Genomic DNA, 27,473 nt, shown 5'->3' on the forward strand with positions numbered 1-27,473 from the left:
TAAAAATACATAAAAATAAATAAATACTACTACAACCAACAATCAAGTCCAAAATAACCATCAAGTACAGAAACCACGACCTAACATAACCAAGCGCAACAATACAGTCACAACAACCGCCACCGAAGCAACCTACAGTCACAACAACCGTAGCAACCTACAGTAACAACAACCGCAGCAACCTACAGTCACAACAACCGCCACCGCAGCAACCTACAGTCACAACAACCGCCACCGCAGCAACCTACAGTCACAACAACCGCCACCGCAGCAACCTACAGTCACGACAAGCGCCACCGCAGCCACCTACAGTCACGACAAGCGCCACCGCAGCCACCTACAGTCACGACAAGCGCCACCGCAGCAACCTACAGTCACGACAAGCGCCACCGCAGCAACCTACAGTCACGACAAGCGCCACCGCAGCAACCTACAGTCACGACAAGCGCCACCGCAGCAACCTAGAGTCACGACAACCTCCACCACAGCAACCAACCCCACAGCAACCTACAGTCACAACCACCACCACAGCCACCTACAGTCACAACAACCGCCACCGCAGCAACCTACAGTCACAACAACTGCCACCACAGCAACCTACAGTCACAACAACTGCCACCACAGCAACCTACAGTCACAACAACCACAGCAACCTAGTAACAACAACCGCCACCACAGCAACCTACAGTCACAACCACCACTGCAGCAACCTAGTCACAACAACCACTGCAGCAACCTAGTCACAACAACCGCCACCGCAGCAACCCAGTCACAACAACCGCCACCGCAGCAACCTAGTCACAACAACCGCCACCGCAGCAACCTAGTCACAACAACCGCCACCGGAGCAACCTACAGTCACAACAACCGCCACCGGAGCAACCTACAGTCACAACCGCCACCGGAGCAACCTACAGTCACAACCGCCACCGGAGCAACCTACAGTCACAACCGCCACCACAGCAACCTACAGTCACAACCACCACCACAGTAACCTAGTCACAACCACCACCACAGTAACCTAGTCACAACCACCACCACCACAGCAACCTAGTCACAACCACCACCACCACAGCATCCTACAGTCACAACCACCACCACAGCAACCTACAGTCACAACCACCACCACAGCAACCTACAGTCACAACCACCACCACAGCAACCTTCAGTCACAACCACCACCACAGCAACCTACAGTCACAACCACCACCACAGCAACCTACAGTCACAACCACCACCACAGCAACCTACAGTCACAACCACCACCACAGCAACCTACAGTCACAACCACCACCACAGCAACCTACAGTCACAACCACCACCACAGCAACCTACAGTCACAACCACCACCACAGCAACTTATAATCACAACCACCACCACAGCAACCTACAGTCACAACCACCACCACAGCAACCTACAGTCACAACCACCACCACAGCAACTTATAATCACAACCACCACCACAGCAACCTACAGTCACAACCACCACCACAGCAACCTACAGTCACAACCACCACCACAACAAAGCTTTACAAATTTATTAATAATCTAGGAGCCAGCAACAACAAAAAAGAAAAAGTTAGCAGCCTTTTTTTAACCCCTTCTCAACTCTTGACATACATCTGTAGCCGCCACTCACCAGTAATGACAGTCATCATGAATGAGATCCCTCTGATGCCATTTTACAGTTTACCATAGGCTCCTTCACACATGGCCGTTGTCCGGCAGCATTATTCTCCGACGCTGTAGAAAAAGTACCAGAGGGAAACTGATTGTAGAACTGATCCCAATTCATTTGAATAGGATCGTTCACATTAATCCAGGGTGTCTCAAGATGGACACCAAACGCGTCTTGCTACGTGCTGGGGTCCGGCATGCACAGTAATGAATGCCGGATTCTAAACAACTTATGCCAAACTCAAGCACTTTTGTCATGAGTTGTGGAGAATTTAGGCTGAACCGGACATATGTGAACCTAGCCTCAGATGCTGTGACTGCTCTGCTAGAACTGTCTGCTTATGGCAGGTTCTACCAACAGAGCGCCGATATCATAGATCAATGTAATGTTTAGATATACATGTTTGAAATGGCCACACACTGACTCGTTTTCATTTCCACAATCCTGAACGGTAAGAATATCCCCTAACAGATACTGGCATCGGTATCGGGACAGACACTGGACATTTGCACGAGTACTTGTACTCGCGCAAATGTCCCCGATACCTGCTGGCGGGAGTCCCGCCGGCAGGTATCACGGAGGTGTGGTAAGCAGGCTATGCAGCGCACTCTGCAGCTGAGCGCACATCATAGCCGTGGCAGCCAGCCATGGCAGGCATTATTAAAGGAGCGCTGATAACCCTGATCAATGCAGTGCTAGGGCACAGCATTGATCAGTATGCAATCTACAGATTGCATGTAATAATAAATAAAAAAAATTTAAAAAATAAATGTGAATTAACCCCTTTCCAATAAAAAATTTGAATCACCCCCCAAAAAAGTTTAAATAAGTTTTTTTTATGTAAAAAAGCGCTTTGTCTTATAAAACTAAATAAATAAACTCCTTTTTCCCATTAAGGGTACGTTAACACGGGCGGATCCGCCGCTGAAGGACCGCTACATGCTGCCTTTAGATGTGCCTGCTCGAAGCGGCAAAACGCCACTACGTGCAGACACACTGAAGCAATGTGCGAGTCGCTGCGCTTGCGCGGCGTACTCACACACATCGCAGCTGCTCCCCCTGCTCCATGAGCTAGGCCGAGAGCGACCGCTATCTGAGAGTACACTGCGCATGCGCGCTGCAACTCGCACATCGCAGTGTGTCTGCTCGTAGCGGCAAATTGCCACTCCAAGCAGGCACAACTAAGGGCACCATGTAGCGGACCTTCATTGGTGGATCCGCCAGTGTGAATGTATGCTTAAGGGGGGGGGAATCCTGTCACATGACATTGAAAAAAGTATTGGTAATTGGTATGGCCAAGTACTTAAGAAAAGTATCAGTACTTATACTCTTAATTAAAAAATGGCATCGGGACATCCCTACTGCACGGTCAATACTGCAAAATGCAAACACACATCACATTGCAGAACAAATGGAATAAAAAAGGATCAAAAAGTCACACCTATGCAATCGTGGTAGACATAATAACTAAAAATCATGACAAAAAAAATAAGCCCCCACACAGCTCCATCGATACATTATATAGTAAAATGAAGGGTGCCAGTGAAAAGTACATGTCCCCCAAAAGATAAACCCTAAGGGTACGTTCACATGGGTGGATTCGCAGGTTACCCGCTGCGTATTTGAAAGTGGGCGGGCTCTTCTCGTCTGTCCGCAGCAGATTTTTCTCATTGAAGTCAACAGGGTCTGCGGCGGATTTTCCGCAGCAGAAATTCCCCAGCGGGAGATCTGCTGCAGACAGCTGAGAAGAGCCCGCCCAGTTTCAAATAGGCAGCGGGTAACCCGCAAATAAATCCGCCCGTCTGAACGTACCCTAATACCATATTGGTCAGTGAAAAAATACAATGTTTATGGTTTTAGAAGGAAAAATTCTGGTGTACAGAAAAACCTCTCCAAAAGGACCGTTTTTCAACAAGACCAGATATTAAAGGGGTACTCCCGTGTAAAACTTTTTTTTTTTTTATCAACTGGTGGCAGAAAGTTAAACAGATTTGTAAATTACTTCTATAAAAAAAAATCTTAATCCTTCAAGTACTTTTTAGGGGCTGTATACTACAGAGGAAATGCTTTTCTTTTTTGATTTCTCTTCTGCCATGACCACAGTGCTCTCTGCTGACATCTCTGTCCATTTTAGGAACTGTCCAGAGCAGGAGAAAAAAATCCCCATAGCAAACATATGCTGCTCTAGACAGTTCCTAAAATGGACAGCAGAGGTCAGCAGAGAGCACTGTGGTCGTGATGTCAGAGAAATCCAAAAAGAAAAGCATTTCCTCTGTAGTACACAGCCCCTGAAAAGTACTGGAAGGATTAAGATTTTTTTAATAGAAGTAATTTACAAATCTGTATAACTTTCTGGCACCAGTTGATTTAAAAATTAAAAAAAATTAAAAAAAAAGTTTTCCCACAGGAGTACCCCTTTAACCCCCTCTTCTACTAGACACATGGCCATTGTCTGTCAGAAGACCACCTCTCTAGAATACACTTTCAGAATACAATTTTGGGTGGTCGTAGAGTGGGGGGGCGAATGTTTCTTGACAGACTGCTACAGACTATGATGAACTATTACTCAGCACAACATGTATACCGTAACAGTAACAATAGGTCACACTAAACACAAACATCAGACTGCAGGATTGTACAGTAATATATAATGGAGCCGACAGTAAAGACGTCTTATGATTCAGGCGGATTAGAGCCGGTGTGATGTCTCCTCAGCCCGGATGACACCGCCATGATGTATGATGTCTGGAGTCACTACACAGCCCGGGGCGTTACATGGGAATCATGTGAAATTCCAAACCACTGAAAAAGTCATTTTCTGGCTGAGGTTCAGCGAACAGATTTCCTTCCTACAGGGATGTGAGAGGTGACGATAAACTGCTTAAAGGGACACTTCCAATTTTTATATATATATATATATATATATATATATATATATATATATATATATATATATATATATATATATATATATATATATTGTACATATGAACAAGAAATAAGTAAAAATAAAATTATATAAGATAAATAGATTTTTCTTTAGCATTTTACTCTTCCTGATCTGTCAGACTAGACCAGTGTTTCCCAACCAGGGTGCCTCCAGCTGTTGCAAAACTACAACTCCCGCCATGCCCGGACAGCCTTCGGCTGTCCGGGCATGCTGGGAGTTGTAGTTTTGCAACATCTGGAGGCACCCTGGTTGGGAAACACCGGACTAGACTTACTATGTGTGCACTGATCGTTTTGCCTGGAAGCCTAAGGAGCTGACCTGGAGCAAACACCGGTAGAGGATTGGGGTAGTGTCTGGTCAGACAGCGCTGCCTGCTATTTACATCTGCCCCCCCCCCCCCCTGCAGGGCGGCAGCTGGAGAATGAGACTACCTAAGTGTGAGACCCCGCCCCCCCCCCACACAAACGTGATCCCCTCCTTCCCTGCTCCCCTCAGTTACAACATACTGAGGCATGATGCAGTAATGCTGATAGAGCTGTGTGTGCATGTGTGTGTGCGTGTGTGCATGTGTGTGCGTGTGTGTGTGCGTGCGTGTGTGTGTGCATAGGAGTAAGAACGCGCATGTATGAGCGTATGCAATAGTAAATGGTATCAGTGATTAACTGAGCGGCCAAGACTGCTAATAGTACAAGAGAGTGATACTGTATTGTACAAGTAGGAAGGAACAGAAACCGGATGACATCACACAGGAGCTGCAGGGGAGACCAGGTAGGAGAGGAAGTCTTTTTCTTGCAGGGTGCTTTGTTTGTTAGCAGAAATAAAAGAAACCGTGGCAGAACAAGGAAAAGGTTACACTAAGCACTGGACCGCTGCTGATTATAATGACGATTACAAGCCTACAGACTAAAGGGATGGGGACAGTGGGGCAACACTTTGGACCCCTGTGTTCTGCTGCTGCACTAGCTATACCCCACCCCCTGGGTTCAACCTCTGCAATAGTTGTGCCCCACCCAGTGTTCTGCCTCTGCACTAGTTCTGCCTCACCCCCCGTGTTCAGCCTCCGCACTAGTTAAGCCCCACCCTGTTTTAAGCCTCTGCACTAGCTAAGTCCCACCCTTTGTTCTGCCTCTGCACCAGCTAAGCCCCACCCCTTGTGCTGCCTCTGCACCAGCTAAGCCCCACCCTTTGTTCTGTCTCTGCACCAGCTAAGCCCCACCCCTGGTTCTGACTCCGCACTAGCTAAGCTCCACCCCTTGTTCTGTCTCTGCACTAGCTAAGCCCCACCCCTTGTTCTGTCTCTGCACTAGCTAAGCTCCACCCCTTGTTCTGTCTCTGCACTAGCTAAGCCCCACCTCTGGTTCTGCCTCCGCACTAAGCCCCACCCCTTGTTCTGCTTCCACACTAGCTAAGCCCCACCCCTTGTTCTGCCTCTCCACTAGCTAAGCCCCACCCCTTGTTCCTCCTCCGCACTAGCTAAGCCCCTCATCTTGTTTCTCCTCTGCACTAGCTAAGCCCCAACCCTTGTTGTCTCTACACTAGCTAAGCCCCACCCTTTGCTCTGCCTCCCACACCCTCCCACACCCCTGTGATATGAACTAGTTATGCCCCACCCCATGTTCTACCTCTGCACTAGCTAAGCCCCACCCCAGTGTTCTTCCACTCCCCTAGCTAAGCCCCACCCCAGTGTTCTTCCTCTCCACTAGCTAAGCCCCACCCCAGTGTTCTTCCTCTCCACCAGCTAAGCCCCACCCCAGTGTTCTTCCTCTCCACTAGCTAAGCCCTACCCCAGTGTTCTTCCTCTCCACCAGCTATGCCTCGTCCATACCCCATGATGGAAACCTGATAATCCCCATTATAGCCATAGGGTTATGTCAGGCACCACTGATGTCACTCCTATATTAGATCTGGCACTGCCATTAGTTTTCATTTTACTATTCTTAAGTCACAGCAGAGCAATGAAAATATGAACGCTATGTCAGCATAATATGAAGAAAGACACAATGTTTCCAGTATATCAAAAAGCATATACAGCTGTACACAGCATCTACTACATACAGAATCCACTATATGCAGCATTTCATAACCGGGACACCTCGGCCTGACACAAACACATAGGACACGTTGAGCAGCTTTAATAAAAACCGCTCATTTTTAAGATTTATAACGATATGAAATTAAAACGGTTAAAATAACAAAATCTAAGCAAAAGAAGAAACTGCTAAAAATATATATATATATAATTCCTGTCATGATGGGTCACAATTGTCTAGAAAAGCAACAAACAGTGGGAAATGTATTTATTGCTGGTGAAACCCGTCATTTGACCTCTGACTCACGCGCTGGCGCATTGTTATATTTTCCTGTATACAGAGTAATGGGCGCCTGAAGTGCTGCACTATCGGGTCACACTATTGTACCGTATAATGATGTCAGGTATCCAGCTGGACATACACATAGGACATTCATTCGTCTGACAGCTATTTCTTCCAATCACCGTCATACATGTGCAGCCAAGAATGTGTTTATAAAGGAGAACACAGGGGGCATCTGCCCAAAAACAAAATGGCCATCCAAATCCAGCATAGGGAGAGTCGGGAGGACCCCATACTGTTTAGACCAGTATTTTTCAACCGTGGTGCCTTCCAGCTGTTACAAAACTACAACTCCCAGCATGCCCGGACAGCCAAAGGCTGTCCGGGCATGCTGAGAGTTGTAGTTTTGCAACAGCTGGAGGCACGCTAGTTGGGAAACACTGCATTAGGGTGCATTCACAACACGTTTTTGCAGTACAGTTCCCGTATACGTTTTCAATGTGAAAACCGTTCGGAACCATATTGAAAACTAGAGATGAGCGAACTTACAGTAAATTCGATTCGTCACGAACTTCTCGGCTCGGCAGTTGATGACTTTATCCTGCATAAATTAGTTCAGCTTTCAGGTGCTCCGGTGGCTGGAAAAGGTGGATACAGTCCTAGGAGAGAGTCTCCAGCCAACGGAGCACCTGAAAGCTGAACTAATTTATGCAGGATAAAGTCATCAACTGCCGAGCCGAGAAGTTCGTGACGAATCGAATTTACTGTAAGTTCGCTTATCTCTATTGAAAACCATATGCCAAACGATGCATCCTGTTGCATCTGTTTTGAGTCTTGTATGTTTTTTGTTTTTTTTTTAACCTGAGATTCAATGGGAACCGTACAGAACTGTATGTGCGTACGATTCCATCCGGTTTTCACCATCCAGTTTTTGACTTTACACAGTTTTTTCTTGGAATTTCAATCAAACAAGTGAAATGCACATCGCTATGGTATATGTTACAACCGTGGACAATGTCATAAAATAATAAAGAGTTTTTACAGATGACGCGTTTCGAGAGTCACCTGCTCTCTTTTTCAAGGCTTATCCTAGCAAGACTTGAAAAAGAGAAGGCTCTTGAAACGCGTTGTCTGTGTAACAAACTCCTCTTTTATTACTTTATCATTTTGTCCGCGGAAGCCGAGAAGTTCGTGACGCATCGAATCACTAAGTTCGCTCAGCTCTAGTGAATGGTGGCTTTATTATCACCAAAAAATGTACAGCGACGTTTCGGCCACCTCACGTGGCCAGCCTGAGGCTTGATGATGGCCACGTGAGGTGGCCGAAACTTTGCTGTACATTTTTTGGTGATAATAAAGCCACCATTCACTAGAGATGAGCGAACTTACAGTGATTCGATTCGTCACGAACTTCTCGGCTCGGCAGTTGATGACTTATCCTGCATAAATTAGTTCAGCTTTCAGGTGAGGAGAGACTTACCTAAGCTGTTTTGCATAGTTCTGCTCGATTTCTAATCTTTCTTTGACAAATTTTGCATACTTGTCCAGGAAGTCTAATCCCCATTGTGTGTGTTTCTCTAAATTATCGAACTGATCCTGTAACATAAAGAAACAAAAAATAGTGTTAAACAAGGTGCAATTTCCACTGTAACTGCGCAGTCGTGTATTCAAGTATAATACTGGCTTCTAATAAAACTGGATAAACACAAGGATACGGATACTGATCACATTGATACATTGAGGTTCTGCATTGTCATCTCTTTCACAGGTTATATTGTATCCACAATGGTGTCTAGATCAGTGTAAATTGTCCTCCGGGGGGAGGTTTAAAAATCATCTGGTTCCAGAAAGTTCTGCAGATTTGTAAATTATTTCTATATAAAAATCTTAATCCTTCCAGTACTTAGCTGCTTTATGCTCCTCAGGAAGTTGTGTAGTTAATTCGTCTGACCACAGTGCTCTCTGCTGCCACCTCTATCCGTGTCAGGAACTGTCCAGAGCAGGAGAGGTTTGCTATGGGGATTTGTTCCTGCTCTGGACAGTTCCTGACATGGACAGAAGTGTCAGCAGAGAGCACTGTGGTCAGACAAATGAACTACACAACTTCCTGTGGAGCATACAGCAGCTAATAAGTACTGGAAGGGTTAAGATTTTTATATAGAAGAAATTTACAAATCTGTTTAACTTTCTGGCACCAGCTGATTTGAAAAAAAAAATTTTTTTCCCTCTGGAGTACCCCTTTAAAGAGTTAAATCCTGGTCCTGGCTACTCCAGCTCCAATGACCAGGCCTTGTTCCACCTCATTCTGGATTTTTCCCATTTAATGTGAATTTGCACTGAAACTGATCCTAAAAAAAATCCGACCGATCACTGGATCTTATTCTGCGCTTTGGAATCACGGATATAATGTTGAGATGTAGTGGGTACCGGGTGAATAGAGGTAGGTGCACAGGCTAGCTGAGAGTTGTAGTCCTTTATCTTGAGCAGTGTTTCCCAAGTAGGGTGCTGCCAGCTGTTGCAAAACTACAACTCCCAGCATGCCCGGACAGCCAACGGCTGTCCGGGCATGCTGGGAGTTGGAGTTTTGCAACAGCTGGAGGACCACAGCTTGGAGGACGCATTCCAATCTGACGACAGTGCTCTCTGCTGCCACCTCTGTCTGCGTCAGGAACTGTCCAGAGCAGGAGGAAATCCCCATAGCAAACCTCTCCTGCTCCGGACAGTTCCTGACATGGACAGAGGTGTCAGCAGAGAGCACTGAGGTCAGACTGGAAAGGACTACACAACTTCCTCTGTTGTATATAGCAGCTGATAAGTATTGGAAGGATTAAAAATTTTAAATGAAAGCAATTTACAGATCAGTAGAACTTTCTGGCACCACTTGATTGGAAAACACTTTTCTTTTCTTCTCTGGAATGCCCCTTTAATAATGGAGAGATTTTTAAACCATCCCTTGTTCTAATCCATTGGCCCAGAATATTACTATGCGCCCATTTACATGTAAAAATTGTTGCTCCCAGCAAAGCGAATCGTCCCAGCAAGTTCTGTGCAAACATAGTTGGGAAACGTCAGCTCTGAACCTGCAGAAGTGTGAGCGCTACATGACAGGCTGGGATACGAACTCAGGGTAAGTTCAAGGTCAGAGTATTTACAAAGTGACTCAATTAGTAAACTGCGATTCAAACTCAATACTAAACTAAAACACAATCAATTAAAACACTAAAAAGTCAGAAATATTTAGCTACGATTTTCTACAAACAGCGCTATTTTTCCTCTCAGTCGGCGCTCGGCACTGCAGATCAACTGCAATAAAGTAAAGCGAATGGAAGAGTGTTGTAATACCCCACATGACCTGAGGACAGGGGTGGCGCTGTTTATGCAGGAAAGCAGTTATGTTATTCTAATCCCGAATGACCCCTTTTAATTTACAACCTCTTTGGCTGTTCTTTCTCCTCCTGATGTACAGAATGCATGTACTGCCTCTTCGTCTAACCCTGTACACTCTTGCTGGAATCTCAGCCAGCTCTGCATTCCTTACACTAAACCCACTACAACCGAGGGCACCATTTTACTCATCCTGTACACTCTTGCTGGCATCTCAGCCAGCTCTGCATCCCTTAAAGGGGTATTACAGGAAAAAAAAACTTTTTATATATATATATATATACACATATATATATATATATATATATATATATATATATATATATATACACATATATATATACATATATACATATATATCTCAACTGGCTCCAGAAAGTTAAAACAGATTTGTAAATGACTTCAATTAAAAAATCTTAATCCTTTCAATAATTATCAGCTACTGAAGTTGAGTTATTTCTGTCTGGTAACAGTGCTCACTGCTGACATTTCTGCTCGTCTCAGGAACTGCACAGAGTAGAAGAGGTTTGCTATGGAGATTTGCTTCTAAACTGGGCGGTTCCTGAGACAGGTGTCATCAGAGAGCACTTAGACAGAAAAGAACAAACCAACTTCAGCAGCTCATAAGTACTGAAAGGATTAAGATTTTTTAATAGAAGTAATTTATAAATCTGTTTAACTTTCTGGAGCCAGTTGATGTATAAAAAAAAAAGTTTTTTCCTGGATAACCCCTTTAACACTACACCCACTAAAATCGAGGACGTCATTTTTTTTTTCATCCTGTATACTCTTGCTGGCATCTCAGCATCCCTTAACACTACACCCACTAAAATGGAGGGTGCCATTTTGTTTTTCATCCTTTATACTTTTGCTGGCATCTCACCCTGCTCTGCATTCCTTACACTACACCTACTACAAACAAAAGGGGCCATTTTATTCATCCTGTACATTTTTTGCTGGCATCTCAGCCAGATTTGCATCTCTTAACACTACACCCAATTAAATCCAGGGAGCCATTTTTTTTCATCCTGTATACTCTTGCTGGCATCTCAGTCAGCTCTGCATCCCTTACATTACACACACTACAAATCGAGGATGCAGGTTTTTCCTTCATCCTGTACACTCTGGCTGGCATCTCAGCCAGCTCTGCATGCCTCAACACTACACCCACTGCAATCAAGGGCTACATTTTTTTCATCCTGTACACTCATGCTGGCATTTCAGCCAGCTCTGCATGCCCTTCCATTACACTCACTACAATCAAGGGCACCATTTCTTGTGCTCTAAAACTTTTCAATAACCTGGTCCAATCCCTCCCCCTAAATGATTGTGATTCACCAGCCCGGTACCAGTTGACTGTCAAATGCAGCGTTTCCCAACTAGGGCTCCTCCATCTATTGCAAAACTACAACTCCCAGCATGCCCGGACAGCCTTTGGCTGTCCGGGCATGCTGGGAGTTGTAGTTTTGCAACAGCTAGAGTCAAACTAGCTGGGAAACGCTGGCCTAATGTGTGTGGGGGCCTCATGAATCTCCCCGAACAGATGTTATTGGTGAAAAGAAGGATTGAGCATGTTGAAATTCAACACCAGAGGTGTCTGGCAGCTAAATTTTTTCATTCTCCGTTAAAAACACACATGCACTTGGCTGAACCATGTGTGCATGGGCGAACCGCTGCCAGTTTGGCCGACAGCTCCTGAAGGTATATAGCTGCCCGCCAAGGACTAGATGTAATATGATGTAATATATACATGATGTAATATATATAGGAGGTAATATGGAGCAAATGACTCATTAGTTCAGATCCTCACACGTGGATATACAAAAAGGAGAAGAAAAAAAAAAAAATAGACCTGCAACCCTATTGCAATAAATTTCGAAAGCCTCTGACAGAAAATGTATTCGCACATAAAGAACTCTATTGATTTGTCTCTGGGAAGTCACATGACCCGGTCAGAGGAGCTAAAGCAAACAGAATGGATATTGATTCCAGTGACGCTGTCCAAACTCCACAAAAAAAGAAACTAGGCAGCAAAAAAATAAAAAAATAAATAAAAAAAAACCCTGATAAATTATTATTATTATTTTTTTTTTTTTTTATGAAGCTGAGAGAATGAACTCGTGAACCTCGTCACATTAATACATTTAAATGACACAAGGAAATGAGGTTACACTCCAAGGAATCCAGTGTCAACATTTGCATTTCAAAGCAGGTCATGGATCCGACCTTTCTGTTCTGTATAGAGGTGAAGGTTAAAGAAGCACTCCGGGAAATTAATTTTTTGTTTGTATTATTCAGCAAAGGCTATTAATAGAGAACAATGTAGTGGTTTTTGTGTATGCGTCGTGCTTACCTGTTTTAGCTGATGTGGCAGGCATGATATTTTAGCCATGTTTGTCGCACACACAAATGATTTCCCAATGTATTTCCTATGAAACCTCTGGCTTTGCAGAGAGAGGATGTGGAGCCTGGTGATCTATTTACCTGACTATCCCCCAGCAGCTGAGACTTAAAAAAAAAATAATAATAATAATAATTTTGAATCAACTGGTGCCAGAAAGTTAAACAGATTTGTAAATAACTTCTATTAAAAAAACTATTAGCTGCTAAATACTGCAGAGGAAATTATTTTCTTTTTGGAACACAGAGCTCTCTGCAAACATCAGGAGCACAGTGCTCTCTGCTGACATCTCTGTCCATTTTAGGAACTGTCCAGAGTAGGAGAAAATCCCCATAGCAAACATATGCTGCTCTGGACAGTTCCTAAAATGGACAGAGGTGTCAGCAGAGAGCACTGTGCATGTGATGCCAGCAGAGAGCACTGTGTTCCAAAAAGAAAATAATTTCCTCTTTAGAATTCAGCAGCTAATAAGTACTGGAAGGATTAAGATTTTTTTAACAGACGTAATTTACAAATCTGCTTAACTTTCTGGCACCAGTTGATTTAAAAAAAATAATAATTGGAGTACCCCTTTAAGGTCAGTTCACATTATGGGAAGTTTTGATGTGTGTGTTTTTGTTTTTAGCCCTATAATCACAACTGAGGGGTTATAAGACTATATAAAATCTTCAGAGTATGTTTACATGTCAAGGTTTAGATTATTGTAGATTATTTATCATTGTTTACTATCACCGCAAAAACATTATTTTAACATATTTTTGCAGGGATTCACCAAAATTGATGTAACAATTATGCATTTTATTGTGATTTGTGCAATCGCAGTAAAATAGTGACATTGTTTTTGCAATTACGGAAAAAATCACATCAAGGTAGAAAAGAAATGTATCAAACACACATGTGAACACAACCTCATGGGAGGTGTATAACTACTATATATCCTGCTCCCATAGAGATAGCAGCAGTATACAGATAGAGCTGAAGGGGAGGTATATAACTACTATATATCCTGATCCCATAGAGATAGCAGCAGCAGTATACAAATAGAGCTGAAGGAGAGGTGTATAACTACTATATATCCTGATCCCATAGAGATAGCAGCAGTATACAGATAGAGCTGAAGGGGAGGTATATAACTACTATATATCCTGATCCCATAGAGATAGCAGCAGCAGTATACAGATAGAGCTGAAGGGGAGGTGTATAACTACTATATATCCTTATTCCATAGAGATAGCAGCAGTAAACAGAGCTGGAGGGGAGGTCTAGTAGCTGCTGGGAGAATCTGATAGGAGATGATGCTATCCTGTAGTTCACAGGAAGTCAGCTGACCCAGAACTGACCACTTCCTCTAAGGCATTAAACACTGAATTTAGGTGGGTTAGATTAGTGATCACATGACTCAGAGACAGTAAAGTAACGCATAGATGCAGCTGTTCTGGAATAAAACAGATGGTGCTGTAGGACTAGTGATGTGTGTGGCTGATTAGAATAACAAAAAAAAAACAACAACAACCTGCGGTGCTTCTTTAACAATCGCCCATTTCAGTAAGGTTAGAGGCATTTCCCCTGCGTCCATCTACAAAGTCTCCAAATAAATCAATCTCTAATCTTATAAGATTAATTGCCTAGGAACCGCTGGGTTAATAACAATCCTGATATTTCCTTATTTTATTTCACCGGGCAAAACAATCCTCCAAAATAACAAACACAAAGACTTGGTTCAGATTGTCATCAACTGAGTCAACTGAGCAGGAACAGATCACAGCGACAGATCACAGCGACAGATCACAGCGACAGATCACAGCGACAGATCACAGCGACAGATCACAGCGACAGATCACAGCGACAGATCACAGCGACAGATCACAGCGACAGATCACAGCGACAGATCACAGCGACAGATCACAGCGACAGATCATTAGAGGTGTCAGAAAAAAATCGACACTGTCCAATATCGCGATATTCATTAGACAATATTCGTATAGGTTCAAAATATGTTCGAATCGATCTTCTCAGGGATGTGGAATTCCTATCTCCTGACGCCTGGGACATCCAGTTCCGGGCGCCGGGCAGGTGAATTTTTCAGGTCCTTAGCCAGGCTTCGGACAAGCAGGGCCGGACCTGAAAGCTCCCGCTCCGCAGTCTGTATGGAGCGGCTCCGGACTCGAGCCCACTCCATACCCTGCAGCCCCCAGCTGTTCTCAGTATCCGGGGGTCGCCGCTAATAGCCAGCATGCAGCGATCGCCGTGGCCTGCTATTAACCCTTTAGATCGCCACTGTCAAAGCTGACAGCGGCATCTAAAGGGATCTGTGAATGCTCCCTAGTGGGCTGGGGGGGGGGGGCGGATAGAAATCCACTATAGAGGTAGCCGGAGGACTTACCTCTGTTCCCTGGTGTCCCTTGGCTCTGTCATTGATAGATCCTGGCTGGACTAGGCTCTATGGAGCGCAGAGATCAATGGCGTTCAATAGAATCTAATGATCTGTATAAGGAATCTAATGATTCCTCCTAAAATTCCCCTAAAGGACTAATAAAGTGTAATAAAAAAAATGTTTTAATAAAAGTTTAAAAGACACTCATTAACCCCTTCCATATTAAAAGTTCAAATCACCCCCTTTTCCTATAAAAAAAATTTGTAAACATAATAAAACTAAACATTTAGTATCGCTGCGTGCGTAATTGTACAAACTATTAAAATTTTACATTATGTATCCCATACGGTAAATTACGTAAATGTAAAAAAAAACAAAAAAAAAACAAAAACACAGAATTGCAATTTTTATAATATCCCAGAAAAAAAAGTTAAGAGATTAAAAAGTCAGATCAATACCAAAATGGTACAGATACAAAAAACAGATTATGGCGCAAAAAAAATTTGCCCTCATACAGTCTCCTGCAAAAAATAAATAAATCACAATATATCGTCTTTGAGACAGAATCGGGATATATCACATCGTCAAACATGTATTGTGATACATATCGTATCGCCAGATTCTTGCCAATTCACACCCCTACAGATCATAGTAACAGATCATACTAACAGATCATACTAACAGATCATACTAACAGATCATACTAACAGATAAGAGTAACAGATAAGAGTAACAGATAAGAGTAACAGATAAGAGTAACAGATAAGAGTAACAGATTATACTAACAGATCACAGTAACAGATCACAGTAACAGATCACAGAAACAGATCACAGAAACAGATCACAGAAACAGATCACAGAAACAGATCACAGAAACAGATCACAGAAACAGATCACAGTAACAGATCACAGTAACAGATCACAGTAACAGATCACAGTAACAGATTCTAGTAACAGTAACAGAATATCGACGGAATGGTCATTGATCACAGAAAGGAGAAGGCATGATGAATTTTATAACAACCGGTTGTGTCCTCCGGGGAGACTGGGATAAAGTCAGCACGGGAAGGGTGGATACAGAACAATACGCCAGGTGGAGGGGCAGAACAGTCAGGGGGGAGTAAAGAAGAATACAGCAGGTGGAGGACCAGTAGAGTGTGAGGGGGGCAGAAGAATACAGCATGTGGAGGGGCAGTAGAGTGTGAGGAGGGGGCAGAAGAATACAGCAGGTGGAAGAGAATTAGTGTGTGAGGGGGGCAGAAGAATACAGCAGGTGGAGGGGCAGTAGAGTGAGGGGGGGCACAAGAATACAGCAGGTGGAGGAGCAGTAGAGTGTGGGGGGGGGGGGAAGAAGAATACAGCAGGTGGAGGAGCAGTAGAGTGTGGGGGGGGGGGGGAGAAGAATTCCGCAGGTGGAGGAGCAGTAGAGTGGAGGGGGGAGCAGAAGAATACAGCAGGTGGAGGAGCAGTAGAGGGGAGGGGGCGCAGCAGAATACAGCAGGTGGTGGGGGGGGCAGCAGAATACAGCAGGTGGTGGGGGGGCAGCAGAATACAGCAGGGGGGCAGAAGAATACAGCAGGGGGGGCAGAAGAATACAGCAGGGGGGGCAGAATAATACAGCAGGGGGGGGCAGAAGAATACAGCAGGGGGGGCAGAAGAATACAGCAGGGGGGGCAGAAGAATACAGCAGGGGGGGGTCTGTAGAGTTTGAGGGGGGGGGCAGAAGAATATGGGAGGTGAAGGAGCAGAATAGTTTGGAAGGAGGCTGGCCGGCTCCAAAATGAGAATAATTGTATGGTCAGCTGAACATGTATGTAAGAGAAGAGGAGGAATCAATCTGTGTCCTTAGCTCCTAGACAGTCCTAATCCTCCCCCCAATGTGAAGCCATATCCTACTATCACACCAGATTTCATCTTTCCCTACTTTGGCAGCCAGACAGCGAGCACCACAAACGTCTTGTAGCTTCCGGCTGTCAGACACTAGAGCAATTTTTGCAAGCAAAGTAGTTATAGGGCAGATGTCTTTAAAAACACTTTAGCACACTTTGCGCTTACATTTGGCGTACGGACCGAGAACATCTCACCACATACGCAACTGTAGATTACCTCTAAATCAGAAAAACGTACGGCAGCGTATACATCCCCAACACATGCAAAAAGACATTTGTCAGACCAACGCGTGTCAGCAGCCATGTTTGGCAGAAGGTTCCCCTGGAGTATAATCCCTATTTGACATTAAAGGGGTACTCCGGTGGAAATATTTTTTTTTTTTTTTAAATGAACTGGTGCCAGAAAGTTAAACAGATTTGTATATGACTTCTATTAAAAAAAAATCTTAATCCTTCCAGTACATTTTAGCGGCTGTATGCTACAGAGGACATTCTTTACTTTTTTAATTTCTTTTTTGTGTTTTCCAACAGTGCTCTCTGCTGACACCTCTGTCCGTGTCAGGAACTGTCCAGAGCAGCATAGATTTGCTATGGGGATTTTCTCCTGCTCTGGACAGTTCCTGATACACGCATTAGGTGTCAGCAGAGAGCACTGTGGACAATTCAAAAAGAAAAGATTTTCCTCTGTGCTAAAAAGTACTGAAATGATTAAAGGGGGTTATCCAGGAAAGAACTATCTATATCTATATCTATCTATATCTATCTATATCTATCTATATCTATCTATATCTATATCTATATCTATATCTATATATATATATAAGCAAATACGATGCAGCACTCCACAAGTAGCAAAGAAGGTGGTTTTATTCCATCATGTGCATAGACAACGTTTCACCAGTCTCACACTGGCTTTTTCAAGTGTGAGACTGGTGAAACGTTGTCTATGCACATGATGGAATAAAACCACCTTCTTTGCTACTTGTGGAGTGCTGCATCGTATTTGCTTATCTGGATTAAGGAACCGGAGGACCCAGGTTCCAGATATGCGGGCACCCCGAATCTCTTTTTTACTCTGGATTTTGGTTGTGCCGTTTTTATTTGCATTATATATATATATATATATATATATATATATATATATATACACACATATATATCTATATATCAACTGGCTCCAGAAAGTTAATCAGATCTGTAAATTACTTCTATGAAAAAAATCTTAATCCTTTCAGTACTTATGAGCTTCAGAAGTTGAGTTGTTCTTTTCTGTCTAAGTGCTCTCTGATGACACTTGTCTCGGGAACCGCCCAGTTTAGAAGCAAATCCCCATAGCAAACCTCTTCTACTATGTGCAGTTCTCGAGACAAGCAGAGGTGTCAGCAGAGAACACTGTTGCCAGACAGAAAACAACAACTCAACTTCAGCAGCTGATAATTATTGAAAGGATTAAGATTTTTTAATAGAAGTAATTTACAAATCTAAAAGTAGAGATGGTCAGCTCTCAGGACACCCAAACAACCAATGATCAGCGTGGACGCGTTTCGGGTATGCACCCTTTGTCTCAGCACCAAGAGACAAAGGGTGCATACCCGAAACGCGTCCATGCTGATCATTGGTTGTTTGTTACCTGGCTGAGTCCCACTTGCATGCGGTTTTATGGGATCTGAATAAACAGAATTTTTCATCGCACCACTGGCTACCTATTTCTGTTCTATTGTCTAATTTACAAATCTGTTTAACTTTCTGGAGCCAGTTCATTTAAAAAAATAAAAAAAAAAAATAAAAAAAACATTTTCAACCGGGGTACCCCTGCGGCCGTACACTTTACTAGGAGCCGGATAAAACACAAAGTGTAAGATGCAAAAGATAAGAAAATAAATCTGTCATCACGTCACGGCCTCCTAGAAATAATTTCTAACATTTTTCACTTAGTTTATTAATCAAAAAATGGAATTAGAAGGACTTAACCCAGGGTCGGCCTCACACAAAGCCGACAGCAAAGGCGCAGAAGCAAATTAGCCGGAGATTTTACCAGCAGGAGGAATTACCAGGCAACAGAGGCGGCAAAACGGGCCGAGCCGACCGGCGTGGACTCAGGGGGCATTCGGGGACACGGCCAACAAAGGGAAGAAAAAACAGCCAGGAGCTTTAGGGGAGGGAAGTGCGAACAGCGATCTACAGGTTTAATTACCCGGAGCCCCTCACAAATCCCACGATTAATGGGAGATTTACCTTCTTACTGTTTACTAAAGAGAAAAGAGGATAAAAGTCTCAGGTACTTTATAAAGTGACACAAAAACAAATCCGTAAACTCTTATTAAGAGAATTCTAATATGTTGTATACACAGCATAACGACGTCGGAGATTACGTTCACACCACTTTACATCCGTGTTTCTTAACCAGGGTGCCTCCAGCTGTTGCAAAACTACAACTCCCAGCATGCCCGGACAGCCACCCTTAAAGGGGTACTCCGCCCCTGGCATCTTATCCCCTATCCAAAGGATAGGGGATAAGATGTTAGATCGCCGCGGTCCATCTGCTGGGGACCCCGGGGATCGCTGCTGCGGCACCCCGCTATCATTACTGCACAGAACAAGTTCGCTCTATGCGTAATGACGGGCGATACAGGGGCCGGAGCATCGTTATGTCATGGCTCCGCCCCTCATGACATCACGGCCCGTCCGCTTAATGCAAGTCACAAGGGGCGGAGCCATGACGTAACGATGCTCCGCCCCCTGTATTGCCCGTCATTACGTGCAGAGCGATCTCGCTCTGCACAGTAATGATAGCGCGGTGCTGCAGCAGCGATACCCGGGATCCCCAGCAGTGGGACCCCGGTGATCTGACATCTTATCCCCTATCCTTTGGATAGGGGATAAGATGTCTAGGGGCGGAGTACTCCTTTAACACTCCGGTGGCAAACTTTTTTATTTTATTTATTTATTTTTTTTATCAACTGGTGCCAGAAAGTTAAACAGATTTGTAAATGACTTGTATTAAAAAATCTTAATCCTTCCAGTACTTATTAGCTGCTGAATACTACAGAGGAAACTCTTTTCTTTTTGGAACACAGAGCTCTCTGCCAACATCATGACCACAGTGCTCTCTGCTGACATCTCTGTCCATTTTAGGAACTGTCCAGAGTAGGAGAAAATCCCCCATAGAAAACATAGGCTGCTCTGGACAGTTCCTAAAATGGACAGAGATGTCAGCAGAGAGAGCACTGTGTTCGTTATGTCAGCAGAGAGCTCTGTGCTCCAAAAAGAAAATAATTTCCTCTGTAGTATTCAGCAGCTAATAAGTACTGGAAGGATTAAGATTTTTTAATAGAAGTAATTTACAAATCTGTTTAACTTTCTGGCACCAGTGGATAAAAAAAAAAAAAAAAAAAAGTTTTCCATACACAGACTGGGTCTCTTCAATAAGTCAGTATCATCCTCATGTTCCACCGGAGTACCCCTTTAACACTCACTGATATAATAATGGATCAGCACATCCTACAGCGCTTCCTTTGCCGTCCAAAGAACCTTATATTGAAATTCTACCAATGATCACATTATGCTGCACAGTGAATAAACTTATTCCATTGCTAATAAAGGATTAGTCACTGCAATAAGACACGGTCCGCTAGTCTAAAAGGCCTCGGATTGGCTTACTCATTTACTGTCTAGCCGGACGCCGACGAAAACATTCTGTAAGTTGGATACAAAGTATTTTATTACAGAACCTAATTACATAACACAGAGGAAACACCTCGACTTCTCCCAGTCTGGAGCCGATCGCAGCGGAGAAAGAAATAGTCATCAGATCCAACTAATAAAGATGATTAAAAAATAAATTACCTGACACTATAGATTTTTCATATAAATTACTGCATTAAAGGGGCACGTCGCTACCCCGGCATTAGGAACATTTTGTTCCCAACACTTAGACTGGGCGGCGGGGTCGTGACGTCACAGCCACGCCCCCTTGTAATGTCACGCCACGCCCCTTCACTGCAAGTCTATGGGAGGGGGTGTGGCGGCAGCCACACCCCCTCCCATAGACTTGCAGTGAGGGGGCGCGGCGTGACATTACAAAGGGGCGTGGCTGTGACATCACAACCCCGCCGCCCGCACCCAGCGTTCTAAACCCTCAAGACACTCAAGATCAGACATCTTATCCCCTATCCTTTGGATAGGGAATAAAATGTCTAGGGGCGGAGTACCCCTTTAAAGGGGTACTCCGGTGGAAATTTTTTTTTTTTTTTTTTTTCTTAAATCAACTGGTGCCAGAAAGTTAAACAGTATTTGTAAATTACTTCTATTAAAAATATTAATCCTTCCAGTACTTATTAGCTGCTGAATACTACAGAGGAAATTATTTTCTTTTTGGAACACAGAGCTCTCTGCTGACATCATGAGCACAGTGCTCTCTGTTGACATCACGAGCACGGTGCTCTCTGCTGACATCTCTGTCCATTTTAGGAACTACCCAGAGTAGGAAAAAAAATCCCCATAGAAAATATATGCTGCTCTGGACAGTTCCTAAAATGGACAAAGATGTCAGCAGAGAGCACTGTGCTCGTGATGTCAGCAGAGAGCTCTGTGTTCCAAAAAGAAAAGAATTTCCTCAGTAGTATTCAACAGCTAATAAGTACTGGAAGGATTAATATTTAATAGAAGTGATTTCCAAATCTGGCAAATCTAACTTTCTGGCACCAGTTGATTTAAAAAAAAAAAATAAAATAATAAATAAATAAAGTGTTCTACCGGAGTGCCCCTTTAAGGTCAAATGGCAGATATTTCTGGAGGACGACTTCCCTTTTTCTACTTTACAAATCCTAGTAATTTTATAATTCCTCCTTTGGCAAATAGTAGCTCCACCTATTTTGGACAATGCCTTTTTATTATACAGATCTCCATAAGAGACGCCGGTCACAGGACTATGGTGATCATCTGTAATCTAAGAGGGTAACCTGCCAGCAACTGTTACATTTCTCTGCAGCACCCCCACAGGAGGAATTAGAAATTACACAGAGGCTCCGGAATTAGACAGGCTACCTCTGTAAGGTGTAGCCCAGAAATGAGGTTGTCTTAAAGGGGTACTCCAGTGCTTACGCATCTTATCCCCTATCCAAAGGATAGGGGATAAGATGCCTGATCGTGGGAGTCCCGCCGCTGGGGACCCCCGTGATCTTGCACGCGGCACCCCGTTTGTAATCAGTCCCCGGAGCTTGTTCGCTCTGGGACTGATTACCCGCGACTACAGGGAGGGTGGCGTGTGACATCACGCGGGGGCGTGACATCACACGGGGGCAGGGGCGGGACGTCACGCCCCCACGTGATGTCACGCTCCGCCCCTCAATGCAAGCCTACGGGAGGGGGCGTGACAGCTATCACGTCCCCTCCTGTAGTCTTGCATTGAGAGGCGGAGCGCGACGTAACACGGGGGCGGAGGCGTGACGTCACACGCCACCGGCCCTGTGGTCGCCCGTAATCAGACCGGGAGCAAACACGCTCCGGGGACTGATTACAAACGGGGTGCCGCGTGCAAGATCCCAGGGGTCCCCAACGGCGGGACTCCCACGATCAGGCATCTTATGGATAGGGCCAGTTTGCGTTCCGGTCAATAAAGTCTTCCTGCATTCAAGGTCTGGTGAGTGCTCCGCTTCTTTTTCCTATTGGATACCTGTTCACACTGTCTCACAGTGTAGCAGCACCTGTATGTACCTCCAGCAGTTGCAAGGGGAGAAGTCATAAAGGGTCCCAGCTTTTCCTGTCCTCAAGATACAGAGAGTGGTGCCGAGCTTGCTTCGTTATATAGATTTGTAAATTACTTCTATTTAAATATCTTAATCCTTCCAGTACTTATCAGCTGCTGTATGCTCCACAGGAAGTTCTTTTCTTTTTGAATTTCTTTCCAGTCTGACCACAGTGCTCTCTGATAACACCTCTGTCTGTCTCAGGAACTGTCCGGAGTAGGAGACAAATCCCCATAGGAAACCTCTCCTGCTCTGGACAGTTCCTGAAATGGACAGAAGTGTCAGCAGAGAGCACTGTGGTCAGAGTGGAAAGAACTACACTACTTTCCATGGATCATACAGCAGCTGATAAGTACTGGAAGGATTAATATTTTTTAATAGAAGTCATTTACAAATCTGTATAACTTTCTGGCACCGGTTGATTTAAAAAAATAAATAAATGAATACATTTTCCACCGGAGTACCCCTTTAAGCAGGCAACCTGTTAAAAATCTTATAGTCCGTAGGGCGAACAACAATTTTTTCGATTGGGTTTATCATATTAATTACATAAGTAACAAATTAAAAACAACAATGCACAAACATTTATGCGCACGCACAACAAATGATTCTTATAGAACGTGAATTGCTTCTTCCTCGAATAGAGTCGTGTGTGAGAACAACAAGCAGGATGACCGAGGTATCTGGGCGGACAAAGGATCCTAAACATTTATACCTTTTGTTTATTTATTTTTTTAAAACAATTAAACTTTAATTAAACAATGATGACAACACAGGCCGCGCTCGGTATAATTATAAACTATGGATATGACTGGCCAGGAGGATACATGGAGCTGCTCAGAACAATTAATTTGTCACTTTATTATCTTAAATTATCATTAACCAATAAACCTCCATAGTCAACAAACTGGAAACTGTGCTCATTAAAGGGGTACTCCAGTGGAAAACATTTATTTTTCCGTAAATCAACTGGTGCCAGAAAGTTAAACAGATTTGTAAATGACTTCTATTAAAAAATCTTTACCATTCCAGTACTTTTTAGCAGCTGTATACTACAGAGAAAATTCTGTTCTTTTTGAATTTCTTTTCTGTCTGACCACAGTGCTCTCTGCTGACACCTCTGTCCATGTCAGGAACTGTCCAGAGCAGCATAGGTTTGCAATGGGGATGTCAGCAGAGAGCACTGTGGACAAGACAAAAAAGAAATTCAAAAAGAAAATAATTTTCCATGTAACATACAGCTGCTAAAAAGTACTGGAAGGGTAAAGATTTTTTAATAGAAGTCATTTACAAATCTGTTTAACTTTCTGGCACCAGTTGATTAAAGAAATGTTTTTTTTTTCCCACTGGAGTACCCCTTTAACAACCTTGCGATGTGACATCTATAGCCACTTTTTGTAAGTAAATGAATATGCTTAAAAGGGTACTCCGCCCCTAGACATCTTATCCCCTATCCAAAGGAAAGGGGATAAGATGTCTGATTGCGGGGGTCCCGCTGCTTGGACCCCTCACTATCTCCCTGCTGCACCATGCATTCGTTTAGAACTTCAGGTGCAGAGCCAGAGGCTCGTGATGTCACGGCCACGCCCCCTCAATGCAAATCCCTCCCAAAGACTTGCATTGAGGGGGCATGGCCGTGATGGCATGAGCCTCAGGCGCTGCACCCGACGCTCTAAACAAACGCATGGTGCAGCAGGGAGATCGCAGGGGTCCGGCTGCCTTTGGATAGGGGATAAGATGTCTGGGGGCGGAGCACCCCTTTAAAATGTCCCTCTTCTTACCCCTGTAACATTTTTATACTTCCACACACAGGGCTGTATGAGGTAGGGATTGACCGATAAAGTGGGGGCTTTAAATCAATGAAGTGCAGCGGCTTTTGCAGTGCCAGAGACCGCCGCCGCCCGCTTCTCTCCCCCTGCCTGTCCTGAGTCTAACCACCACAGTTGCCCCATCACCCCCCCCCCCCCCCCATCCTCTATCCACATACCGCCGCCGCTGCCCCATCGCCTCCCCCTATCCCCGGGGGGTCCACGATCCTTCTTGCTCCGTCGGCGTCCTGCGTTGTCACTGTGCGCACTGACGGTGACATCGCGTTGGGGACGTCACTCGTCATTGCGCAGCGCACAGCAACAGCGCAGGAGCCAGAAGGATCGCGGACCCCGGAAACAGGTAATTATAACACCGAGGATGGGGGGAGGCGATGGGGCGGCGGCGGTATGTGGTCAGAGGATGGGGGGAGGCAATGGGGCAGCGGCGGCGATGGTAGTGTCTGGCCGGGGCATTATCGGTATGGTAATTGCCGATACCGATAATGTCCAAAATCGCGATTATCGGCCGAACCGATAATGGGTCGATCCCTAGTATGAGGATCATTGGCGCCGGGATGTGTCATTTTAATTGGTACTGTATTTGTTTAGATGGGGATTTTTGATCACTTTTTATTCATTTTCTGTTATATGAAGTGGCCAAAAATCAGCAATTCTGGTTTTTTTTTTTTTTTTTACACGTTTACACTATTCACCGTGCGGAATCAATATCATCATATTTTAATAGTTTGGACATTTCAGCACGAGGTGATACCACGTTTTTTGTGCATAATATCAACTTTTATTGGGGAGGGGACTTATTCGCATATATTACATCATTTTTTTTTCCGCAAAAGTCCTGATCAGTCTGGACTGTAATTTTGATTAGATCTCGAATTCAACTTAAATCGCCGACTCTAAACAACAAATCTGTGACTTGTGTTTATACTAGAAAACTACTGTGCAGGATTTATAAACCCTTCATGTCTCTTAGGCCAAGTTCACATTGTCGTCTGCATCTGTTCTCTTCAGGGTCCATTCTGCTTTTTGTTTTTTGTTTTTTTTTCATGCACAGAACAGACCCTGAAACGGGTTGGAGCTCAACAGACACTGAAAAAAACTGTGACCCGTATCCGAATGTGACCCGAGCTCCTGAGCTCATCGCTCTCAGCCCTTCTCAGTTAGGGGTCAGAATTAGGATTAGGGGTTAGAATTAGAAATTTCCGCACGGATTCTGCACCAATTCCGCAGGTGGAAATTCAGAAGTGTGAATGTGGAATCTTATAAATCTATGGGCTTTAATTTGAGGCGGAATTCCGTAAACGGAAATTGCGCTGTGTGAACAGACCCTAAGTCCCAATCCTTCCAGTACTTATCAGCTGCTGTATAAATACACAGGAAGTTCTTTTGAAGTTCAGTTGATTTGCATGCGCCATTTCTCCCGTTATTATCTTCCGTCATAAAATAATGTCCGTTAGGGTTAAAACGGATAATGTAAAAATCCCATAGACTATAATGAGATTTTCTAACGGCCGATTTTCAGGGTTTTTATAACGGATCTTTTAACAGATGACTTTTATACTGTGAAAGCAGCCTAAACAGATTGTAAGAAAAAATAAATAAATAAAAATAAAAATGTTTTTAATCCGTTTATAGCCTGCATGGAACAGAAACGGGGATTAAAAAAAAAGGGGACAGAAGGCCATGTGAACGCACCCTAAGGGAGGGTTCACACCACGATTTTGCTATACGGTTTCTGCATAAGATTTCATAAAATAAAAAAAAAACGTATGCAACCGCACAGAAAACCGCGCCCATAGACTTCCCATTTAAAACCGTATGCACCATATTGTATACGGTTGTTTCCGTTTTTCAAACCATATGGCTTTTTACTTTTTATTTTTACCACGGTGTTTGGCCCGGGTGAAAAACTGTATTAAACCGTACATTTATTTTATATATTTTTTTTTAATGGGAGTCAATGGGAACCGTACAGAACCGTATGTGCGTACAGTTCCATCCGGTTTTCACTATACGTTTTTTTTTTACTTTCCACGTTTTTTTTTCTTGGAATTTCAATCAAACAAGTGAAACTTTATTCACAATGGAGTGAAAAGTTCAAAACATATAAATACATTTTTTTTCGTAAAAAACGGATGCAGACGGATGTCATTTTTCAAACCGTATACAGATATAAATTTGTACACACGTTTTGATACAGTTTAGTCAGGTTTTGAGGAATCAGTTTTTTTTAAATCAAAAACCTGATACAGGAACTGTATTGCAAAAACGTGGTGTGAACGCAGCCTATAAAGTCGTCTTTTATGGAGTCCATAGTCCAGAACCTGATGTATCAGGACGAGCGATCACATCTAAACGAAGGCGACTCACGGTAATGAGAAAATGCACTTAGTCCAGATGACCGGAAGCTTTCAGGGAGGTTTATCAAACAAAGGGAATGTTATTTACCGACTTGTAAAGCAATGAACACTTTACTGCGCTTGTAGGTTCGGCTGTAATTAAGGAGCTTCTGTAATATTCATCCGGGGATCAATATGGCGCATTAATCACACGTTATACTCGGCCGAAGTACAAGGAGCAGATCGGACGGTCCCAGCGGACGCATCTCACTTCCTTCTCCTAACCACCATATGTATATAGCAGAAAACATCTCACATACGGTATTATACAGTAGGGCTGCACCATATATCGCTATCACGATTACTGCGAATTGCGATATGTTTACACAGCTGCCAGGGAAAACTTGCAGTTACCTGCGTCGGCGGCGTCACGGCACCATATCACACATTTTAAAGGGGTACTCCGGTGGAAAACATTTTATTTAAATCAACCGGTGCCAGATTTGTAAATTACTTCTATTAAAAAAAATCTTAATCCTTCCAGTACTTATTAGTAGCTGTATGCTACAGAG

At 43.8% G+C, this 27,473-nt stretch overlaps 1 protein-coding gene across 3 annotated transcripts in view; it reads right to left on the reverse strand.

The window, feature by feature from the left end:
* The window catches only part of FNBP1L (formin binding protein 1 like), a 180,523-nt gene that overhangs the window by 86,392 nt on the left and 66,658 nt on the right, over window positions 1-27,473 (reverse strand). For all 3 annotated transcript variants that reach the window (XM_056523123.1, XM_056523122.1, XM_056523124.1), the window contains exon 2: window positions 8,422-8,537. In XM_056523123.1, coding sequence (XP_056379098.1) covers window positions 8,422-8,537 — 116 coding nt within the window. The remainder of the gene's footprint in view (window positions 1-8,421; window positions 8,538-27,473) is intronic.

Source organism: Hyla sarda, chromosome 6 (assembly GCF_029499605.1).
Source record: "Hyla sarda isolate aHylSar1 chromosome 6, aHylSar1.hap1, whole genome shotgun sequence".
Taxonomy (NCBI): Eukaryota; Metazoa; Chordata; class Amphibia; order Anura; family Hylidae; genus Hyla; species Hyla sarda.